The sequence below is a fragment of the Meriones unguiculatus genome, chromosome 12 (assembly GCF_030254825.1).
Source record: "Meriones unguiculatus strain TT.TT164.6M chromosome 12, Bangor_MerUng_6.1, whole genome shotgun sequence".
NCBI lineage: Eukaryota > Metazoa > Chordata > Mammalia > Rodentia > Muridae > Meriones > Meriones unguiculatus.
In genome coordinates this window covers 91800311-91823682 of record NC_083360.1, presented here as the reverse complement: position 1 = coordinate 91823682, position 23372 = coordinate 91800311, and the positions used below count along the sequence as shown (strand labels likewise).

Sequence of the window (23372 nt, the reverse complement as noted above, 5' to 3'; positions counted from 1 at the left end):
ACTGTGGCTATACCTCATGTGACAAGAAATTCCAAACTGACTTGGAGATCAGATATTTACGGCAGGACTGACTGGACCTAAGGGTGCCCAGAACCAACCAATTATTTTAAAAGTTAAACACCTCCTCCAATCCTAAATTGCCAAGATAGCAACCCCAGGAGATTCCCGCCTTCTGCTTTTTAAAAACCTAAGGTCTTTGTCTCCCGGTGCCACTCCTAGCTGACCAGCAGGGGTGACCCCATTGCAATGGTCAAGAAGAGTCTCTTGCGTTTTTGCATCGATGGATGATTTGTTTCCTGAGTTCTCTTCATACCTTCTTATATTTAGGCTCTTGCTAGGCCTAACAATTAAAGCCAGCACAAGGCATAAAAGACTTGAAAACTGAAGGGAGGACTCTGGGGCATAGGTCTGTGAAAACAGCAGGCCACTGGAGCTGACCCACTCTAAGCCCAGATCTTCCTCCCTCACTGGCAACCTTGGGAATGAGCCCTTCCCACTCCTTTATCATCCCTAAAGAGCCCACATTTGCAAATGAAAGTAACAGTTCCCAGCTCCTGTGAGAACTACAGGAGAAATTTGAGGACAAAATACAACACCTGCTCTTGGAAAGGGCTTACGTGCTGCCTGCCCATTTCCTTCTTGTCCAGAAAAAGTGTGTAAGGTCCCAGGTGGTAGAGTGTATATGGCAATGGAGCCAGGTTTAAGGGACACAATGAATTTTATAGTTAGTGATGATTGGCAAGGCCAGGTGACAAGGCTGAGGGAGAAGGAACGTGACCCAGTAGATGAAATGTTGGTTCCGGGGATGGAGCAGAGGGTACAGTGCCGAACAGAATGGAGATGGGGACACCAGGGAGCCAACAGAACCATTTGGGTCCATTTGATGGTCTCTCTAGGTCGGGTGAATGCAGAGGTCACCTGGCAGTGTCAGAGCACCAGGTAAAAGCGCGGTCGCTGAACCTCCTCACCTCAACCAGCTTCTTCTTTTTGGTGATGTTGTTCTTCTGGAGTTTCTCAGGCTGGGGAGCTGCCCGGCTAACAGGTGGTCTGAAACACAAGTTAGAAGAAATGCACAAGTTAGAAGAAATGCAGGGTTGAACGAAAGGCTGCTTGCCCAGCAGCTAGCTAAAGCCAGAGCCAGGGAGGGTCCTTGCTCTTCTCCCCTCTCAGGGCCTTCCACCAGGGACTGTTCTGTCCTGCTCTCCTCAACCACCCCATTAGGAACACTAGCTTGAAATATGACCTGTCCCACTGCAGGTGTGGGTCTGGCCTCACAGGGCAGAGCTGGGTTTCTCTATACCATACATCTTCATAGCATCAGTCCCACTTCCCCAATATCCCACAACCTCCTGGGATCCAAGAACCCCTGGATAGAGGAGCTCACTTTAAAACTAAGGACAAGTTGATGTATGAGGAGAAGAGTTCATGCTCCGTTGCCTCGCTGGCCATTTCTCAAACAGGAATGTGCCAGTGTGACTCAGAATCAGGTGGTCAAAAGCCTGCTGTGTAGCAGGACTCAGAAGCCAAGCTTTGGCACAGGCCCGGAGGCCTTGTGAAAAGTACCAGGCTGGTCTGGCCACAGACACAAGGGTAAAAAGGAAGAAAGGGCTGCCTCCTGCTCTGCAACTCAGGGTTATGGTCTGTGCTAAGCTGCTGTCACTACACCAAAGTTTGCTTTTTTTTTTTTTTTAGTCTCAGAGATTTTTCTAGGCGGAAACCCTAAAGGACCCCTATACAAGTAGGCCAGTTGTCACTGGGTTCCCTTGAGTCAGACTTCTGCAATCTTTGCAGGGGAGGGGAGAAGGGAGGCCTGCAGCCGCTCTGGCCCCAAGTCCCACACCCCCAGTCAGTGTTTGAGAGAAGACACAAAGACAGAATTACCTTGATCCCCTTGGAAGCAGAAAACAAAGGCAAGTAAGAAACTTAGTACGCGTTACGGACGCAGCAAACACCACACTAGTGCACAAGCATGACATTCCTGTGTGGCACAAACCATGCTCCCCAGCATGCCAGCCAAGAACTAAAACAGAAACGAAAGGGTGTACCAGGCTACAAGTCATGCCCCGGGGTCTCCGGGCAAACTGCACTGAGCGCCTACCAAGTGGGGAGAGAAAAGGAAGCTTGTCCGTGCTTCCTGTGGGCTCATGCCTTCAGGTCTGGGACTTTGCTTATTTCTGAGTGTGCTCGGGGAGAGGCTCATTGTCAGAAAAATGACATCCTCTTAGGCGTCTTGTGGAGCTAGGCACAATGGATTGCTTTGTTTCCAAATTAATTTTGACTCAATTTGGCCTAATAATTCTCAGGTTTTTCAGTAGGTCCGCTTGCTGGCTGGAATAGCTAATGGATTTTTGTGCAGGGGAAACAAGGTACCTTTATTTTCTTGGAAATTCTGCAATCAAAACATGTTATGTAATCATAAGTGGTAATTGGACCAAATAGCATTAAAATGGGGAGAGAGGACATCGCTGCAAATGACATCCCCAGCTGACATCATTACCATCAGATGGAGCAAAATCCCCAGGGGCGTGCCAGTTCCTTCAACAGACACTTCCTGTGCTTTCACCATCACTTCCCAGGACACCTTCGCTTTCTTCTGTTTTAGTGTTACTCTCAAATAAAATCTGAGGATCTCTTCTTTTGCCTAAAAATGTTTAAGTGTAGACAAAAGCAGGCCAGAGGCTGCGGTGGGAGCAAGAATGTGCTGGAACCACAGCATGGCTCCTAACTGCTGATTCGACACGGGGCTCAGTTCCAGGGTGCACACAGATTGTATAATATACAACATATTATACAGAATAGAGTATGCGTCAAGCGCAAACACTGTGCTTATATATGCATGAGGCTGCATATATACACAGAAAGGCAATCTGATGCTTTTTGTCATCTTTATTCTCAGTTAAAGAACAAAACCCCTAAAGCCCTAAGCAGTAAAGCAGCCTCAGAGTGTGTCTTTCTTAGCTCACAAGCACGGTCTATGGCTGTATGTTTCACAAGTGGAGGCGAGGGGAGCGATGGGAGGAACCTACACGGGGCAGATTCGGTCGTTTCCAGCACCGACCGCGCACGCTTGCTCGGGGATTCTTAGTGACACGGCACTGGGCATTCACCGAACACCGAGCTTTCCCAGCGTGCTGTGGATACTTACTTGACAATTCCCTGCCTCCAAAGGAAAGCAAGTTGAAACACAATACAAGTATTAAAAGCTTCCTTCCCAGCCTCTATAAACAGTGTTCTAAAAATCAGACGTGGGAGTTGCTGGCAAAAACTTAGCATTTTTTCAGCACATCCTTCCAGATTTAGCTCCTACTGGAGATGCCACTCTGAGAAATTCTGCCAAGGTGGAAATGAACAGAGGACACAAGAACATAAACTTTTTGGTCTAAAATACTCTTTATAGTTGGTTGCTTATTTTGGCTCAGGGAGGAAGAACTAGGAGCACCATTAGTGCTCCTGGAGTTTGGTAAGGGTCCCAACAGATTTGATGGTGATAACCGGGATGTAAAGGTGATGGGGGCAGAAGGAACCAAGACAAAGAAGAAATGATGGCCTTGAAATGACTCAAGGTAAAGGAACTTCCATCATAGGAAATGTGCTGAGGGAAGGAGCCCAGCAAGAAAGCCGAGGGGGTTGATCCCCAGAGGACAACCGTGCGTGACTTGCTGAGTAACACAGCAGCCTTAGTCCTTGGCCCAGGACTAGGGGAGGGAAACAGGCTATTGAAGATCTAGCTTAGATTGTGGCATAATCTGTGGGCAAGGAAGGACAACAGAAAGGTCAGTGCAGTGTCAGTTCTACTTCCTACTGGCCTGGATGCTGAAGAAAAAGCTCAGATTCACTCAGTGTGTGGAGCGTTATCCTGACATACATTCTTACCTCATGAAGGCCCTAAGGGAGGCACGACTTAGCAGTCTTTTTTTTTTTTTTTTTTTCTCTATTTCCTTGTCCCCTCCAGAAGGTGCTGGGCTGACAGAAGGGGAAGAGGCAGAACACACAATGCCCTGAGCACCAGAGACCAGAGAAGCTCGTGCAGCCAGGAAGACGCTCTGGAAGCGCTGGCCGGAAAGGAAGGCTGAGAAGAGGTTGTGGGCAGGAGGGCTAGCTTCCCTCTGCTGCAGAACACAAGTTTGAAGGTGTTTTTAGTTTTTAGCTGGACAATGTTCGATGTTGCAAGTGTTCTTAGAGGAAATGTAAACTGGTTTAGATTTCAAGATGGGCCAGAAAATGCTCCAAGAATGTTCAAAATGTCTTGGAAAACCCAGCCGCATTCATCACTTGGATCTGAAGTCCATTTTATAACTGATTCCCCACAAGATTACTTCATGGATAGGATTCTGGGATTCAGCAAAACCCAAACACAAGGTAGTATTTATAAATATGTAGAAAAGGAGTCACATTTCAGAGAGAAGACATAGAGGGAGGAGACAGAGGGAAGAAGGAAAAGTGAGAGAGAGAGAAAAAGAGAGAGAAAGAGAGAATATGAAATCTCTCTACCATAGTCTCAGTGTTTAGAGAAAATCTACAAAACTGTAGGAGCTATATATTATTAAAACATTCTATTAGGTCTGTTTCTATGTCTTCCAGAATCATCTAGAGCAGTGATTCTCATGCTTGCTAATGCTGTGACCCTTTAATACAGTTCCTCAGGTGGTGGTGTCCCCAACCACAACATTATTTTTATCACTACTTTATAACTAATTTCGCTTCTGTTATGAATTATAATGTAAATATCCAGATATGCAGGATAACTGATATGTGACCCCTGTGAAAGGGGGGTTCGACACTCAGGTTGAGAACTGCCGATATAGATGGCTGATCAGTGCTGAAATGGACTGAAGGGCAGAGTTGGGAAGAGCCATGGGTGTCCTGAAAAAGCCTGCCATCTTTGAACATCTTTGAAAACGTGCCTGAAGCCTCCCTCGGACAACACGCCTACTCCGCAGAGTGTCGCGGGGTTCAAATGAATGGCGGAAGGCCGAGTGAACATCACAGCGACGACTCTGCAGCACAGGGCGGATTGTTGAAGAGGCCTCTGTACTAACGCAGCGGATGAAGGCAGGACTGACCCGGAGCAGTGGAGAAGGAAAGGGGAATCGTGGGGCTGCACTGAGCTCTGTAGCTTACTGGCTTTCTAGGAGGAAGTAGAAGATGGAACCCCAGCAGGATTCTGAGCAGAAGTCAGCTTCTAGGGATGACGGCACCACCAGTGGGAAGGTTCAGAGGGGGAGTCTTGACTACAGAATTGGCATGTCAGCATGTAAGAAGCCTACACCAACTGCAATTTTACCTGAGCAATGGCGAGCTATGACCCTGGGAACCCCAGGATGAGAGGATGAAGCCTGCAAGATTCATCAGGGAGAAGGTAGAGAGCAGAGGCAAGGGAGCCAAAAATGAGTGAGGACAAACAGCAAATGAGGGAACAAGAAAGTGAAGAATTCTTTTTTTCCAGAGCTGAGGAGCGAACCCAGGGCTTTGCGCTTTGCTAGGCAAGCGCTCTACCACCGAGCTAAATGTCTAACCCTGAAAAGTTGTTTAAAAGGAAGCTGTTACAGTGATGACTGTTGTGCTACTGAGCACTTGCACTGCGGGTGCTCTGAATTAGGGTGTGCTGGAACTGTAAACACACAGCAAGACTTCCAGACCCAGCGAAACAGGGGTTTCCTTTCTCTGCCTGAGACAGTACCCTACTGGACAGCCAAGGCTAGTGTTGAATAATGATAAATCCTGTCTCTGTATCCTAAAGCTGGATTACAGGTGGACATCACCAATCCCAGTTGTAAAATCATTTTTAAAAAATGTAAACTAACTCAGTGACACAGATTATAGTTTATAGATTTTTTTTTTTTTTTTTTTTTTGGCTTTTCAGGACAGGGTTTCTCTGTGTAGCCTTGGCTGTCCTGGACTCCCTTTGCAGACCAGGCTAGCCTTGAATTCACAGCAATCTGCTTGCCTCTGCCTCCCAAATGATTAAAGGCCTGTGCCACCACGCCCTGCTATGTTTTCATATATGGTTTAAATAAAATATATTAAAATAATCTCACCACCTCAGAACCTTTTCAGCGTGGATTCTAGAGCAATCATACATATGAAAATAATTGGATGTAGATCATCTATTTCTGTTATCCATGGCTACTCTACACAAACAGGCCCTTTTTCAAGTATAACAAAGATAGGCTTGGAGGACTGGGGGCCTGGAAAGGATGGTCTCATGTTAGAACAGCCAGTGGACGGTAGATAAGACAGAACAGAGGATAAAAGAAGGACCGTGCGAAACCTGGATGAAAAGGGAAAGGGGTAGGGCAGGAAGACAGAGCTATGTTCGAGCCAACGGCTCTGCTTTTCCCAGAAGGGAATTAGATGTGGGTGGGGAAGACCAGAACATGCTTGTTGGCTGAAAATGTGACTCCAGCTATGAGGAAGTGGTGCAGGACACAAAGGCAGAAGAAAGGAGGAGGGACATGGACAGACAGGGATCTCCAGTTGAAGGTCCAGTCTGAACAGGAAGAGGGACTCACTTCCTTTGAGAAGAGGAGAAAGGAGGTGAGTGGTCTAGGAAGCGAAGGCATGACAGAAGAGAAAAAGAGGACAGCCAAGACAGAGCTGTGCCCACGGCTTCTGCTTTGTCAGTGACAGCAGAGAAAAGGCATCTGCCAAGAATGCCAAGGGCAACAGGCTGGCTGGAGCCGGAGAGCAGAGTCCACCCGTGAGAAGAATGGAAACAGCAGTGTGGACAGCCCGGGTGCAGCTGGCAATGTGGCACTCTGCCCGTGGCAGCTGCCTTGACAGGAGATTTTGGAGACAGGAAAGAGGAGAGGTAGGATGTAAAAAAACATTTGGGGACGGCATCTAGAGAAGTAGATGAAGCTGCAAAAAGAGAGAGTTCTGGGTGTCACTGTCACCACGGCATGGCAGCAGCACAGGTAGCTAGGTGACCATCAGGCAAACTCCGCAGACACAGGAGCAGGGGTAGGGAGGCAGGCTGTGGTGGCAGAGTGGGTATGTGTGGAGGGTGGGGTGCTGCACAAACTTCAAAGTTGTGGGTAGGACAGAGCAGATCTGTGTGCTTTAAACTCACTCACAGGAGCACCCTGCTGTCCATACTGCATGCACTGTCAGCTTCTCTGCAGTCACCACACAGCAGGAGGGAGACTAACTCTCCCTACTGTCACCAGACCCTTCAGATGGAGTCTCACGTATTCAGAGACCACAGAAGACTCACATGCAATTCTGTCACAGCTTTTGAAAGCTGCTTCCCTGTGACAGAGAATTCTTACCCTGTTCTAAAGCTTTTTATTTTCCAATCTCTGAGAGTAATAAGTTTCTTTCAACACAGGAGGGCTTCCTGGGTACACTAATTATTAAAACCACACACGAGCACTTTACCTCTAGCTTTTTATGTCTTATCCCTCTGGAAAAGCCTGACTGTTTTGTAATGCATGGCAGTTTTAATTTTATAAATTATCAGTTATGTATAAAAGTTACACTTTGATTCAAACTAACATAAAAAGCAAGAGATTTGCAGAAAAAAATTATGAAAACAGCATTAAATTCATATAAAAGTCAATTTTCCATTTTTTGGTGATCATCCACCAAAACATAGGACTTAGAAATGATTAATTCTAGCATTTCAGGGTTTAATAGATATTTTAATTTCAGTTCATTCCATCTACCTTTATAAAACAAACAAACAAACAAACCAAAAGCAACACACACACACAAAAAAAAAACCAAAACACTAGGGCTTGGTGGCTCGTGCCTCTAACCCCAGCACTGGGGAGGCAGAGGCAAGCTGATCTCTGTGAGTTCGAGGCCAGCCTGGTCTACAAAGTGAGTCCAGGACAGTCAAGGCTACACAGAGAAACCCTGTCTCGAAAAACCAACCAACCAACCAAGACCCAAGAATCTGGCTACATCCTACTTGCTCAGAGTACTTAGGAGAACAGGTTTTTCACAGACTCTATGGTAGAGTGAGGAAGGAGAGCTGAGGCCAGACGGAAAGTCTCTGGGGACAGCGCCTGCTTACACAAAGTCACTCTCCTACTGGGAGGGCTGAGGTAGCTTTTATGCAAAACATAAGCAAGCACAGGACTCCACACGGAGCAAGCTCTTGAGTACTCCCTCCTCACCAATGGGGCAGGAATGCTGGATCCTCCCTCCTGCTGGAGTATGGCCAGATCTCAAAACCCCCTGCCTATTAGGCTAAGCCTCTAGTGAGGCTTGAGCAGCGTGCAGGGGTCTCAGTATGGCCTATTCTGCACCACTTGCTTAGAAAGACTGTTAGTTCTTTGCAACAATACAAGCTTACAGAGCAGCTATTGAGGAAGCAGGACAAAGGGCTTCTTGTGTGGCCCACGGAGCCAACAAGGCTGTTCACTCACAGTCGACATGATCACGGAGGAGAGCCTTGTCCCGCTTCATCCCTCCTCTGGCAGGCTTGAAAACCCCACACAGCTACTGATTAAAGCAACACTTTTTTTTTTTTTTCCGAAATTGGGGGCAGGTTCTCCCAGGAGATATCCTTCTCCAAACATAGCATAAAAGGTTAACGAAAAAAAAAAAAAAAAAAAACCCTGAGATTGCCTATATATGGTGATTTGCTTGAACTCAAGGAAATGTGTCTAACTTTCCTGTATTTTTTAACACTGCCAGACATGAAAATGGTCTAGCATGTTCTTTGTTCATCACAAATTGGCTGATAGGGTATCTTTGTGTATGAAGTAGATTGATGGTTATGGCAACACATGTATATTTTCAGTTCCTTTTGCCTTTTGTGACACAGAAACAAGCAAGCATTTCAAATTCTAATATGTAGATAAAGAAATCATTTAAGGGCTGGAGAGATGGCTCAGAGGTTAAGAGCACCAGCTGCTCTTCCAGAGGTTCTGAGTTCAATTCTCAGCAACCACATGGTAGCTCACAAGCATCTATAGTGAGCTCTGGTGCCCCCTTCTGGTGTACAGGTGTACATGCAGTCATAACATTGTATACATAATAAATAAATAAATAAAATCTTAAAATAAAATGAAATCCTTTAATGGAGCTCTCCCTACCACCAGACACCCTCAGACTCTACATGAGTCACCTATCTCCCACCGACAAGACAGGTCACAGGTGCTAATAAAATGAAAGTAGGAGCGGTCACTGACAAAAGAGCAGATCTGCAGAGCTCTGGAGGACAGATTCGTTCACTTACTCATTCAAGAAGCATTTGCTTACTACCTACTATGTGCACAGCACTGTACAAGCTACTGCTATGTGCAAGGTACTTACTGTGGCAGCCACCTACTAGGTGCAAGGTACAGTGCCAGCCACCTAACATGGTAGTACTGTGATCACTAACCTTCAGGAAGCCAAGAATCCCACAGAAAAGGTCGACCTCCGAAAGAATCAGACTAGCCTTATAACTTATATTTTTGAATTTTCTCAGTACTCTTCCAGAGAACAGCAGAATGTAATTGCCCCTCCTGACCCTAGCCATCTGCACGGATGGAGATAAGGAGAAGACCTCAAGACCTCCATCAGGTTGCAGAAGGAAATAGCAGCAGATCCAGATGGTCCTAATTCCCCTCCCAAATAGCCCCTGAGCTTTTGATTAAAGGCACATAGCCCCGTTTCTCAGAGAGACCACAGGATGAGCAAATTGCTTTTCCCACCTTTAACAATAGCTGAATCTGCACATATCAGAAAAGAACAGGTATACCTCAGATGTCTAGCTGACTGGACCTGGTGCCCACAATAGGCCCTATATCTGCTCCCATGATGTCAGACCTGTAACCCCCTCGTCTACTCCTTTAAAAACCAGAGGCTGCTGAGAGTCAGTGCTGACTCTAGCCTGAATGTAGAGTTAGCCCCAGCATGCTGGTGTAAATAAAAACCTCTTGCCAATTGCATCGATTGCGGCCTCCTGAGTTTCCTTTGCAGCAAGCCTCTTTTGTAGTTAGGCTCCCTGCTGGGCCTAACACCTCCAATAGAACGTAATGCGTTTCAGTGTTACAGATCAACATATTAAGGAATTACAGGAGGCAATCAATTTGGGGCTGAAACAGAAAGCGAAACCAGGGCTGGAGGGACAGCTCAGCCATCATGTGCTACTATCGCCTCTACAGAGGACCCAAGCTCGGTTCCCATACCTGACAGCTCACACCGCCTGTAACTGTAACTCTAGGGGGTCCAACAACTCTGGTCTCCGAGGGCACCTGCACCTATGTGTCACACTCGCCGCAGCCACACACGAGTCAAAACAAACAAACAAACAAACAAAATCCCTCTAACATTTCTTTATAGTGTATGTAGTGGACATTCCTTTGTCAACTGGTTTGTTTTACGCTTAGCTCTATAAGCGTACTCAAATTTCAAAACAAAATTTTAGATCATATTCATTTAACCATAGGCATATAAAAAAAAAGTTTGGAAAATATTAATGCCACAATGGAATTCGGACGTCATTTGTTTGCAGGTAAAGACACTGACATTTAAAAAGCCCCATAGCCAGGTCTGCTGAGTCAGCTCTGTGGGTGCCGGTAGGTACCTGCTGCCGACCCTTACAGCCTGTGTTTGCCCCCCCCCCCCACTGCGGAAGGAGAGACTCAGGCCTCGCAATGAGCATGTCCACACACACAGAAACACACACAAATACATAAATCAATAGAAAAAAAGGGCTTTCGAGCTCAAAATCTGATTTTCGTTTAGGTAACCAACCCTAAACGTTCCTTGGTTTCTTCAGGAACCTATGCCATAGGCTTAAGAGTGAATATGTATCTAAAATATAAGAGAATACTTACAGGATCCTTTTTCACACTCCCCAGTAAGACCAAGCCTTGCCTCAGTGTTGTGGGTACCATTCTTGGAAGAATGCAAGCTGGGCTTAGAAGAAAGATGCTGTTGTCTCTGAGGAAGGACCAAGAGAGCTCACCTGAAGGCCTAACTGCAGTCTGTTTTAGGCTACCATGACACTGTTCCGGAGGACCCAGACCTTATGAGCAGGCTCAGCCCACCAGGAGTTTGACTCCTAGACACTTGGGCCATCTTATACAGACAGGCTCAAGAAGAAACGATTCACACTGTGAAACTTATTCCCCCCAAATTAATGACATGTCCCCTTTTTCATCCAGATATGAATCCTACTCAGGCATTCCACCCAGTCAGATATCAACAGGCGTGGCTCAGCGACACGGAAACACTTTCTCCACACAGAAATCAGCTCCGTGACAACAGAGTCCCTCTCTACTGACTTCACGACTGTCCTGTAACATGTCAGCTGCAGTGCCACACAGCCAATGGATAACAGACATCTACCTTTTCCTCTTCTTGGTAAAGGCTTTCTGCAGGCCTGTCATTATTGTTAGGCCAGCAAGCATTTCCTCCTGCTGGCTGCTAGGACTCATGCAGAGTGAGCAGTTTGTGAAGTGACAGCTTTTCCTCAGTCCCCACAAAGAAGGAATTGGAGAGACCTTACCTGGAACATCCCCCAAACCTAAACCCCTCAAAACAAGACTACCTCTTACATGGACTCTGTTAGGCCCTCTTGTTGCCAGGGACTGGGAGGAGGGTACTGGAGAAATGGCAGAGCCAAGAGAGGGGCACTGCTGGAGCCTGTTTAGGATCTCGAGTCATCTGCAGGTCCGTGGCTGGGATTACTGAAAGATGAGAAACTGAGAGCTAAAATGAACTCAATGTGGGGATTGCAAGGGACTGGGTACCACCCATCCAGATACATGGAAAGAAACCCACAGGAAAAGAGTTGCCTGGTCCCCAAGATCCCTCCCAAACACCCACTGTCACATATTCCTTAACAAAGGGGACAAAGAACAGAGCCACTGAGGAGCAACCTGAGGGCCAGGCCTTTTCACCTCAGGGCAAATCTTCATTGCTTCAATGGGTTTGGGAAGCCATTCTGCTAGTATTCCAGATAAAAAGACCTTGAAGAAGGTTTTTGTGTTCTTAACTCTACTGGCCTTTGCTCTAACTGGAAAGTTCATCTATTCTGCTGATATTAGAAACCTGCTTCTTTGAGCCTCCAAAGGGACCAAAGTTCAATGGCTCTCCAGTAGTACTCCAGGCCTTTCTCACCAGACTAGAACTAGTGAGCATCTGGCCTCAGAGACTGGGTCTCTTCAGTATGAGAAGCCATTGTTGGACCATTCTGACTGCATTGTGTAAGCCAATCCAGGAAGTTCCTTCTTAGCTATATCCTCATTCCTCCAGTTCTGTTCCTTCAGGGGACCCTGACCAAGGCAGCCATTTTTGTCAGGTGTCTGTCACACCAATGAAAAAGTAATTAATACAGAAATAGTTTAAAAGTAACCCCCCACTTCTACACACACACACACACACACACACACACACACACACACACACACACTAGCTGAGTATCTAGACCAAATATATCTGATCAGAGTCAGGGAGAGACTCAGCAGGGAAGCTGCCAAGCCTGAGTTCAACTTTCAGGACCCACACGACAAAAGGTAAAGAACTGGTTTTTACAGGCTGTACTCTGACCTGCATAGTGGCCCAAGTGTGCCTTTCCTCCTTCATGCAAATGAATGAATGAAAGAATGTAAAACAAACACACCAGATGCTTACTGACGAAAATGAATGCTATAACTCTACAGTTACCCTCAATTAATAGGGAAACTACATTAAACTGGTGCTTAGACAACAAAGTTTAAGCATTAAAAACCGTTGCTTCTTTATCCACATTTACAAGGAGAAATGTCCCTTCCAGAGCAGAGCAAAGCCAGAGAGACTGGCAGCGGCCCAGGACCTTTCTGAGCAGAGGAGAACTGGGCCTCAGGTCAGGCAAGGCTTGGATTTGTGGCCACAGGTTACGAAGCTTCTGGGAGAAGAACACAAAGATGGAGTTGAGCCTGCTTTAGTCACAGATGCTCTCTGATGGCACAAGAGTGTTGGAAGGACTGTGCAGAAGCAAAGAAGGGAAGTCCCAGATCCTTTATTCATCCTTGGTCAGATCATCAAAAGTTACCAGCCTCCGTGCTAATCAATCAAGGTCCTTGAAAACAGTGCAGGCTTCCTACACAGTGCACAGAGGAAACCCTGGCTTAAATGAATATTTGTGAGCCAATTTCCATGAAGTAGCCTTTACCTTAAAGATAGACTTCTGTCTGAATGAAGGTTTCAAGTGAAGATAGTAAATAAAAATCTCTATTATTACCTTCTTCCACACAGTATAGGTTTTTAATTTTTTTTTTACATAGATGGGCATTTTGCCTGCGTGTATATAAGTGTGTGCCTGGTGTCCACAGAGGCTAAAAGGGATCCCCTGGAACTGGAGTTACAGATGGTTGTGAGCCACCATGTGGGTGCTGGGAATCAAACCCAGGTCTTCTACAAGAAGAGCCAGTGCTCTTAGTCACCGAGCCATCTCTCCAGTCTCCTCCATACAGGCTGCTAACTCAAGTTATTAGGAAACACTTGTATTATATAGTAAGCACTTAAAAACAAATGGCTGGTTAAGGAGATGGCTCAGCGGGTAGAAGAGCTTGCTATACAGGCATGAGGTCTTGAGTTTGTATCTCCAGAGCCCATGTAAGAGCCATCAAGTTTCAGTTAGCAAAAGCAATAGAAGAGTATGTGTTCGGTGCTGTGTGTCCTTCCCCACATGCCCGCCCTTCTCCTGGCCCTTCGGTGTAGCATCCACAGGTTCTTCCAGCCTTTCAGCCTCTGACTGCCTTCAGCAAAGGGGAGGACCCAGCAGAGCAGACTGTAGGAGGAGAAAATGCTGGGTCAGTGTCTCCCCACTCCTAGCCAGGCACCCCATATGGGGCTGGGTGTGGGAATCCAAGCAAAAGAGCCATCTTGCAGGCTAGGACAAAGCTGAGCCATGATTGGCACATCCCACGTTTGCTCAGTGTAGCCCACTAGTCTCTTCAGAGCAATTCTTTTTTCCTCCACTTTCTCACTTCCCAAAATACTGGAACTGAAGATGATATGACTTCTGAAGAATATGTTTAAGAATATGTTCAACAATTCTGAAGAATTGTTAAAGTCACAACATGTTAGAAGTTGCACAAGAAGACACGATGTAGTCTCACAGAGACTTAAAGTCAGATATCTGAATTTAATTAGAAACCAGCCATGGCTGTCTTAGAAATTTAAAAGTTCATTTGCTTCCAAATGATTGATGCAAAATGCCTGTCAACAGGCATTTTTCCCCCCTCAGCATGACAGCTGCTGTGTTCTTCTCAGGGAGGAAGGCAGGAAGGATTTCGGTCAGACACAGATGCCTGGAACATTGTTAGGAGACGAAGTAAAGGTCCTTGCGTGGAGCACACCGCCAACAGTCCTCAGGTGCTTGCCTCTCTCACGTTCAGTGACTAAGTCCTGTTCCAGGGGTCATCGGGCAAACACAGCCCGGGGACAAAGAGAGATCATCTTGCAGGAGTCAAAGGAAGGCGCTGGCCTCAACACTGTTGGGCCCTGCTCGGCATCGTGCTCCTGAAACAGTGCGCGGCACCTCGTTCTTCCACCTGCCTTTCAGGAGGCTGGAGTCGACGACGCCTGGTTTCCCTTCCATCTGAAGACCAAGCTGCAATGCGTGATTTGATGCCCGTCCTCCCAGTCCTTGCTCCAAGGGCGCAGTCCTATCCCACTCTCCCGTTCTGCGTTCTCACTAATTCCCTGAAGCTTCCATCTGCCCGACACTTCTCTCTTCTGTGCTCAGAAGCTGTCTCGTCTTACCTCTGAGGCTCACAGTCCCCTAAAATTACTGACCAAGACAGGGAGCGACTGCTTGTCCTCCGCTCAGTTTCTGATTGTCTCCCTGAAGGCTAACTGGTTGCTCTGGCTAATACTATGCTCCCAGCATGCTGTGGACCTGGATTGTCTCTGTGGTTAAAGCCCTTCTGCAAACTGGGGCTGTCAAGTTTGTTTTTTTTTTTTTTTTTTTTTTGTTATCAAGGAAATGCTGTCTAGAAAAAAGGCTTGACTCTTTCTCTGGACCCTATACTTATCTTAAAATGGTTTTTGATATTGCATGTTTTCATCACTGTGTTCAAAGGTGAATTAATTTTTAAAGTGCCAGTGGAGAAGTACTTGCTCAGAATTCTATAAAGTTTTTTTTCTTGTTTTCTGAAAATAAAGATTTGTTTCAGTTAACATATAACGGCTCTTCAATATGGAACAATAAAGAAAATAAGGTGTGTTCAAAAAATTTAATCTTAAAATGGAAAACTGTTGGCCTCCTAATCACCCATCTCAGACTAAATTGGACAGCATGGCTTTTTGCAGAGCTGTGCAAACAGGTAATAAGATGACAGTGCATGGTCACAGACGACACCTGAAAGCAGATGTGGTACAGGGAATGAGGACGGCGCTAACATGGCTGTATCTAGCGTCTGGTCTAATTTCAGCGTGACACACCACTGACTTCTACAGAGCCAGCTCAGACACCCTTGGAACAGTGGGCAAGCCATTCACAACGGAATGCGAAACTGGAGACACTGGATACTCTATCTTTAAAAAGAAGATTTAACTCGGGCCAAATGCCTTTCTTGGGTAGATCAGCTAAATGGCAGGCCTTTCGTGCATTCCCGTGTGTGTATTTCTTTGTTCAATTCTCAGAATTAAGTCTTTTAACGTTATTTTCTCTTCGTAGTCACTTTAAGAAAAAGAAACTGTATTTTAGAAATCATTACAGGAAAAAAAATCTGTCTTTTAAGCAAAATAAAACTTTCTCTCTGCACATGTAATAAAGATGCAAGGGGAGAACTAACACGTACCACGTATTAAAGACGCAAGGGGAGACTCAAGGCTTTTCTGCCTCATCAACCATTTTGCCAATAATGCGCCACCACCTAGCAAGCTAACCCTAGGCCTGTCCCTGAACTGAAGCAAGAGGTTGGATCTAAGCCCACATCTTACAATAAGAGGGAACAGCATGTCTACCATATTCCTCCTTAGGCAGAGGCTCTATCCAAAGCAAAACCCTGAATCTCACAGCGTACAGCGAGGCTGCTGTGATCACCATCCTACCCCCGGGAAAAGAGCCCACAGACAACTACCTAGACGTGGGTTAGGGTTCTCCAAATTTTCTTCAGATTCTAGGTTTTATTCAATATTTACTCTTCCCAATTGGGAACATGATCAATTATGTAATTATGAGCTTTGCATCTTAAAATTATACAGTGTTTGGCAATTTCTCTTGTTAATACTTAAAACTGCAAATCAGAAAGGTGCAGAATAGCACTAGAAGCCCACTGTCTATTCACAGTGCTCATGGTGACAGGATCAAATGGGTCAGGTCTAGAAATAGTGCCCCTGCACAGAGCTGCGCAAGTGAGGACACACAGGAGAGAGCACGTCAAGGGTCAACGGACGATGCTTTCCCACAAACCTCACCCGCTCCAAAGCCTGACCTGCCCTTACCCTCATCAGCACACTGGCTTGTCAGTCACGCACTCAGAACCCTTGCTTCCTCCTCTAGGCCAGGGAAACCTAGTCCAACCAAATTAATTAATCCATGGATTGATTAATTTAGGTTTTTTTGAGACAGGGTTTCTCTGTATAGCTTCGGCTGTCCTGGACTTGTTTTGTAGACCAGGCTGGCCTTGAACCCACAGAGATCTGCCTGCCTCTGCTTCCTTGAGTGCTGGGACTAAAAGGTATGCGCCACAACACCCAGGTTCAACCAAATTTCTTATTTATCCAAGCCATACACCATAACCAGTCTGTATAATTGTACATGACTTTTGGCTTGTGCTGAGGGCACTGGGCAATTTCCTTCAACTTAAATTTGTGTTAAGACTCTAGGCACATATAAAAATTTTCACTCCAACATAAATTCAAGGGCAAAAAGAAAATGCACTCTCATTTAAATAGGTTTGCTATCACAAACAACCTCAATCAGACCTTGCAAAAACCATACCTTTCTTCCATGGACACCTCTTTTAGCTGCTGGTGTGGTTTGGTGCCTTCCATCTCCCTGATGCTGACAGCATAGATCTTGGTGGTATAGTCAATGGCCTTCTCTCTAGCGACGTCACTGTCATAGCCTCAAACCACAGAAGGAGATTGGGGTATGAATTGGTTTTCAAGTGTTGGGGAGGGGACCAGAGAGAAAGGTACCATCATAATGTAAGGCACATGGCTGATTGGGGCTCACCTCCATCTTCTTCTGCATCTGTGTCCGACTCCTCACTATCAACCAGCTTGCTCTCCTGTGTCCCCACAAACTCCCTGGTCCAGATCATCAGAGCTGTGTCGGCACCTCCCACTGTGAGCAGCACAGAGTCATTGTGCAGCCACCGCACATTGGTCACGTGTGCACTGTGTCCCACATACTTCTTGAACCTTGCATGCTGTCCCTGCAAATAGAGCCGGAAACCGACAGTTCCCAGTCAGTCCCCAATTATCCCTGTTGTCTTTGCTGTTATCTAGGGTGTAACACAACTGCTCATTCAAAGCAGCATTTTGCTAGATATCACTAACCATCACTAGAACACATGCTCCAGCAGGCAGGGACCGGTCTCCCCATAAGATTGGCTCACAGTAGGTCTTCAACAGGTATTTTTGAGGCACACTTGGGAATTAAGGAAATATGAACAGTTTGTTTCAGTTTCTCTGACATCAAACACTCCAGGCCCATAGGTTTGAAGTGTAAACTCCTGATTGACACTTCCCAGCCATCCACAACTCTGGTAAAGATAGGAGGGATCAAGGGACCTCAAGTAATGTTTAAAACAAACACAGCATCTGTTTTCCATGGACCCTGGAAAGCATTTCCAACCCAGAAATCACTCAAAGAACTGTTTTAAAGACAAAGCAAGCTCCTTCCACTAAAGAAATCTATTAAATAAAATCCAGTTTCCAAGTCATTACAGAGGTTTTTGAAGTGCCGAGTCTGCTCCACTGTATCAGCAGGTAGTGAGGGGTAGAGGGCGGAGGGGGGTGGTGGTGGCTGTGACTGCCCAGGGTTGTCCTGACAAGTGCTGGGAAGCCAATGTTGGCACCGGGGAGAGCTTCCATTCTGGGCTCATGAGACACAGCCTGGCAAAAACAGCTCCCGTGGGAGCCACTTAAAGAGGTCGTTTTTCCATCCTCTCCGTGGCTCCTGGGGAATACCTTGTGAAATGCGGTAAGCCACATGAACTCCTGGGTCAGGAGCCAGCCGTTGGTGTACCAGATGAAAATGTTAGCACACAACTGACAAGAGGCTTCCCTAGGGCTGGTGCACTGGGAAGCCTGAAGACACAGGGAGTCTCACTCGGGACTGAGAGCCTGCAGATCTCTGGATCTGGCTGACCCCTCCCTGTCACTTGGAAACTACTCAGTTGTAAACAAAGCACAGAGAGTGAGAAGACCAGACACGCCAACAGGCAGACAGTATTTCCAAGGCCTTCAGAGCTCTGCGCTCTAGGAGATCTAATGCCCCCTTATGGCTGCTGAAGGCACTGCACTCATGCATGTACTCACTGACTCATACACACTCACACACACACTTTTAAAAAAATAAACCAAAATTACACAAAGGACCTGAAGAGACATTTCTGCAAAGAAGCCTTGTAACCATAAAAGTGAGTATAGCAGGAACATGTTTGCCAAGTGAAGAACAATGCTTGGAAGATGTGACCGGTAAATCAGGACGACACAGCAGGTAAAATGAGCAAGATGAATTTTGGACACAGGAAGAGCGTTGCGAGGCAGGAGTAAGACCTCCAGGCATGATCTCTCGGAAGCAGGACTCAGCGCATAGCCCCGGCACATAGACCTCACACCTATGATACTCCCACGTCAGCCCATCAAGTCCTGGGATTCAGGCATGCACCACCTCCTCCGAACTTGTTGGGACTTCTTATCCTCACTAACTTGGTCAGACTAGGGCTTCATGCTCAGGAACTCATTCAGATGTACTTCTGCCAAGCCTCTAGCTTCAAAGAGAGTCACAGTGGAGTTAGGGCTACAATGTGTTTGGAGGGAGGGTACATTCGCTTAACAGTGAATTTGTTCAACAGACCCAGAGCACTGGAGAAGCAATGATTCTCATCAGTGTAGCGTGCAGCCATTGGGTAAGGAAAGCGAGTTAGAAAAATTAGATTAAAAAAATGGGGGAACTGGGTATGGCATTACATACCTGTAATAGCAATACTTGGCAGGCAGAAGCAGGAGAAAGGTAGCAAGTTCAAGGATAGCCTGATATATGGGTGGTGGCTGAGGGGAAGAGAAGGTGTGATAGTTAAGAGTGATACCTGCTCTTCCACTGGACTAGGATTCTGTTCCTAGCACCCACGTGAGCCACTCAAACCACCTCTAACTCCAGTTCCAGGAGATCTCAGACCCCCTTCTGGCCTCCAAGGGCACCTGGTCATCTACACACAAAATTCTTAAAATAATAAAAATTAGCCAGAGAGAAAGGCAGAGGCAGAAAGAGAAAGAAAGACAGGCAGAGAGACAGAAAGTAGGAGAGGGAGGAACATAAAGGGCCTGAACAGACATTTCTGCAAAGACAAAACTCAACAGGGAAGTGGGAAACGGGTTGAGCCACTCAACCTCACTTGCCAAGGGAATGCAGATAGAAACCACGGCGAGACATCACCACACATGTTAGAACAACTGTTACCCAAAGGACAGAAGAGCAAGTGTTTGGGAGAGGGTGGAGAAAAGGGGACACTGATGTAAATGCTAAGATACTATAGACGAGAGTGCAAATTTGCACAACGTTATGGAAACAACATGAAGGCTCCTCAAAAATTTACAAATGTAAACCGCTCTGTTCTATTTGCTGGTTCTCCGGCCTCATTTTTATTTATTTTTTAAAGGCTGTGAGGACTGAAGCCAGAGCTTCCGCATGTCAGGAGCACTGTACCACCTTAGGCCTGTCTTTGGTTAAGCTGGTGCGTTCCTTATGTGCGTTAGATCTCATCCTTCACTAGATAGTGTGATACCAGATACTTTACTTTGGTGGATGCTATTATTTCATTGGTCATGCCCATTGCTGTGCATTCTGTTTCTAGTTTAGTCTCACCTGCCCCTTTGTAAAACTTTATTTCTGCCCCCCCCCCTTTTTAGTGTTTTTGATGTACTATCTAAGACCCTGCCCCAGAACCCTGTAAGCCTGAAGGGCACAGCTTCAAATGACCGCCCAGGCATTCTGCCTGGTCAGGCTGGAGAAATGACAAAGCACGTCCTAGATAAACCTTGGGTCTATTAAAACCAAGGTATCACTATTTTTTTAATTGTCCTAAAAAAATTTTCATTTTAAAATGAAGAAGAGTGGAGGGCTGAGGGGATGGCTCAGTTAATAAGCGCCTTGCGCTCAAGCATGAGGACTTAAATTTGGATCCCCAACGCCCACGTAAAAAATCTGGGCATGGTGTAGTCTGTAATCATACTCCTGGGGCACAGTGAAGCCAGGAAGTTTCCTGGAGCTTGGCAGCGACTTTATCCAGCTGGTAAACTCTAGGCTTAGGGAGAGACCTTGACTCAAAAACTAAGGGAGAGGACTGGAGAGACGACTCACAAGTTAACAGCACTTGCCCTTCTTCCTGAGGTTTGATTCCCAGCACCCACATGGCAGCTCACAACATCTATAACTCCACTTCCAGGGGGCTGGATGCCCTTCCTGGCTTCCAAGGACAGGCACACTCTCATGGTACCTAGACATGTGGGCAGGCAAAACACCCATGCACCAAACCTATAATTAAATTTTAGAAATCAGATTCTACAAGTACAGGGTAGAAACATTTCCAAGAACTACAGCTGCATGAACGGCTTGGCTATGGTTTCATCTCAGCTGGTGCCATTTTTTTATTCAACAAAACTCAAAAGAAGAAGTTAATACTCCAGGTGTCCTGTGAGCTAGCCAGGCCCTATCTGAAAGCAACGGCTCAACTCTTGGTATCTGGAGAAGGTGCTGATAGCTAGCAGAGAGGGAGAAGCACCTAGGTAAGAACCATGGCACATGGAAATGGAAGGAACCTCTGAGATGCCCAGAGAGGGGGAGATGAGCCTACAGGATACAACCTTCCTACATACAAACACTGTTAGAGGACTGGAAAGATGTCTCAGAGATCACAGACAGAGCACATGCTACAAACAGGAGCCCAGCTCAGGGTAATGCCTATTAACAGAAGCTCAGAGAGAAAAGGAAGATGGAGCTGCCGGCACCTGCTGCAGCGCAACAGGGAGGCTGAGGGACCCATGGAGGCTCTGAAGGGACAAGGCAGAAAAAAGGAGTCTTCAGCCCCAGAACACCCCCCCCCAAAAAAAAGTCTTATGGGAAGAAGCCTTTAAAAATGGCCTCATGAAATTGAAAGAAAGGTGGAAGAAGAGAGCCAAGTGTGGCGGAGAACGACGGCTTCTCCACCAGTAAGCTACAAGCATGAAGTCTTGATGAGCCGTGGGGCTGCCGGCTCATAGGCTGAGACTTGGAGCTCCTGCAGAAACAGGTCAGCACTGAGTAGGAGCAGCCGGGCCCCAGCACGGAGTCACCATGACTGTAGCCTGTGCTGCTTGCCCTGCTAGGGACAGAAAGTGCAGGCAGCACATTCCACAAGCTCCTGCCAGAACCAACTGCCCAACAGTGGTGCTTACCCGTAGGCTGCAAGCACAAGGAGGTGAGGGAGGTGACACTGAGGGCAGGGTGGGAGGTAGCAGCCAGGAGCTCACACAAAACCTGCCCTTGGACCCCTTGCCGGGCTGCAAGATCATCTTGACTCTGGGCAACAGCAGGATACTGAAGATAAGTCTCGACCATGGTCCAGTACATGGTGCTTCAGAAACCAGATACCTTGAACCAGAACAATGACTCATTGCAATGGATAGTTGGATGTAAGGTTGTTTGGGCCACACACACATATCTATATACATGTATAGCTATATCTATATACACATATCTATATCTATAGATAGATAGATATGTGACAAACTGCAGTTTCCAATGTCACTACCCAAACAAATAAGAGATGGAGAGGTGGGAAAGAGGGAGGAATGGAGGGGAGGGGGTGTGCAGTGCAGAGAGAAGCAGAGCCACTACAGCAGGGACAGGTGTGAGAGGAGGCTGCGGTGGATGGAGGAACATGTTGCTGAGTTGAGCTGATGCTTGCACACAGCAGCCTGGAGCTTGTGCAGACTCAGCTCCCAAACACACTGGCTGGCCACAGCATCTGCCTGGTTCTGAGTATTGGCAGCATGTCCGAGAACATGATGAACAGTCTGCTTTCTGAATAGACATCCTCAAAAGATCTCTATGGTCCGTGACGTCCCTGGAGGCCATGTTGGTGTCCGTGGTCCACAGCCCCAGGCCTTGTTGAAGCCCACGGTTCAAGTGGATGTCTGCAGTCTGGGCAGCCACTGGAGGCCATGTGGATGTCCGAGGCCTATGCTACCCCTAGAGGTCAGGTCGATACCTGTAGTCTGTGCTCCTGCAGGAGGCCATACTAGTGTCCATGGTCTGGGTTGCTGCCAGAAGCCATGTAAATGTCAGTGGCCTGTACTGCTGTCTGAGGCTATGCTGATGTCTGTGGTCTGTACTGCCATCCAGGGTCTTGTTGGGTCTGCTGCAGCTGGGGCCGTGTTGATATCCGGGATCGTATGCTGTCTCTGAGAGCCGTCTTGATATGAGCAACCTGTATTGCTGCCCGAGGCCATGTTGATATCTGTGGCTTGTGCTGCCACCAAGGGCCATGTTAGGGTCTGTGGTACTGCTGTGGCTGGGGGCCATGTTGACATTCGTGGGCTGTGTTACCATCAAAGGCCAGGTGGATGTCTATTGTCTATGCTGACACCTGAGGCCATGCTGATGTCAAGGGGCTGGGCAGCCACTAGGGACCATATTGGTGTCCATGGCCCATGTTGCTTCGGGCGCCCTGTTGATGTCCTTAGCCTGTGCTGCCACTGGGGGCTAGAATGGTGTCCGTGACCTGTGCAACAGCAGAAGGTCATCTTGATGTCCATGGTCTGTACTGATACCAGACCATGTTGAGGTCCGTGGCACGTGCTGTTGCCAGGAAGTATGTGGAGGTCCATGATCCTGGTTCCCACTGACTATAAAGAGGAAAGGTGCTCCTTTGGAGGGGTAGACTCACAGTTGAGAAAGAGGGTCATAGACGGCTTCTGTGACAACCCTTAACCCCCACCAAAAGTAACACCCTGGACAGGAAGGTTTTGAAGACAACTCTTCAAAATTGTGATACGGATGCTGAAGTGCAGCTCTCCACACTGATGGCTTCTGGCAGGGATGCGGGTGGGGAAGAACTCAGTTTTCTTTAAGGGGCTGGCCACTGGGAGTTTGACCATGCTCTAGTGAATATATGGGCAACATTAATGGGACTTGCGTTCTTCTCCTTCTTCTTCATCTTCTTGGGGGAGGACCTGGGAGGACTGGGGAAGTGTGATGGGGTGCATGATGTGAAATTCCCAAA

At 46.9% G+C, this 23372-nt stretch overlaps 1 protein-coding gene across 3 annotated transcripts in view; it reads right to left on the bottom strand.

Annotated features, from left to right (window-relative positions):
* Nucleotides 1–23372, bottom strand: part of Eml6 (EMAP like 6) — a 225456-nt gene that overhangs the window by 19496 nt on the left and 182588 nt on the right. For all 3 annotated transcript variants that reach the window (XM_060365115.1, XM_060365114.1, XM_060365113.1), the window contains exons 27-29: nucleotides 17117–17318; nucleotides 16880–17006; nucleotides 969–1047 (exon numbers count right to left, since the gene is read on the bottom strand). In XM_060365115.1, the coding sequence (XP_060221098.1) occupies nucleotides 969–1047; nucleotides 16880–17006; nucleotides 17117–17318 (408 nt within the window). The remainder of the gene's footprint in view (nucleotides 1–968; nucleotides 1048–16879; nucleotides 17007–17116; nucleotides 17319–23372) is intronic.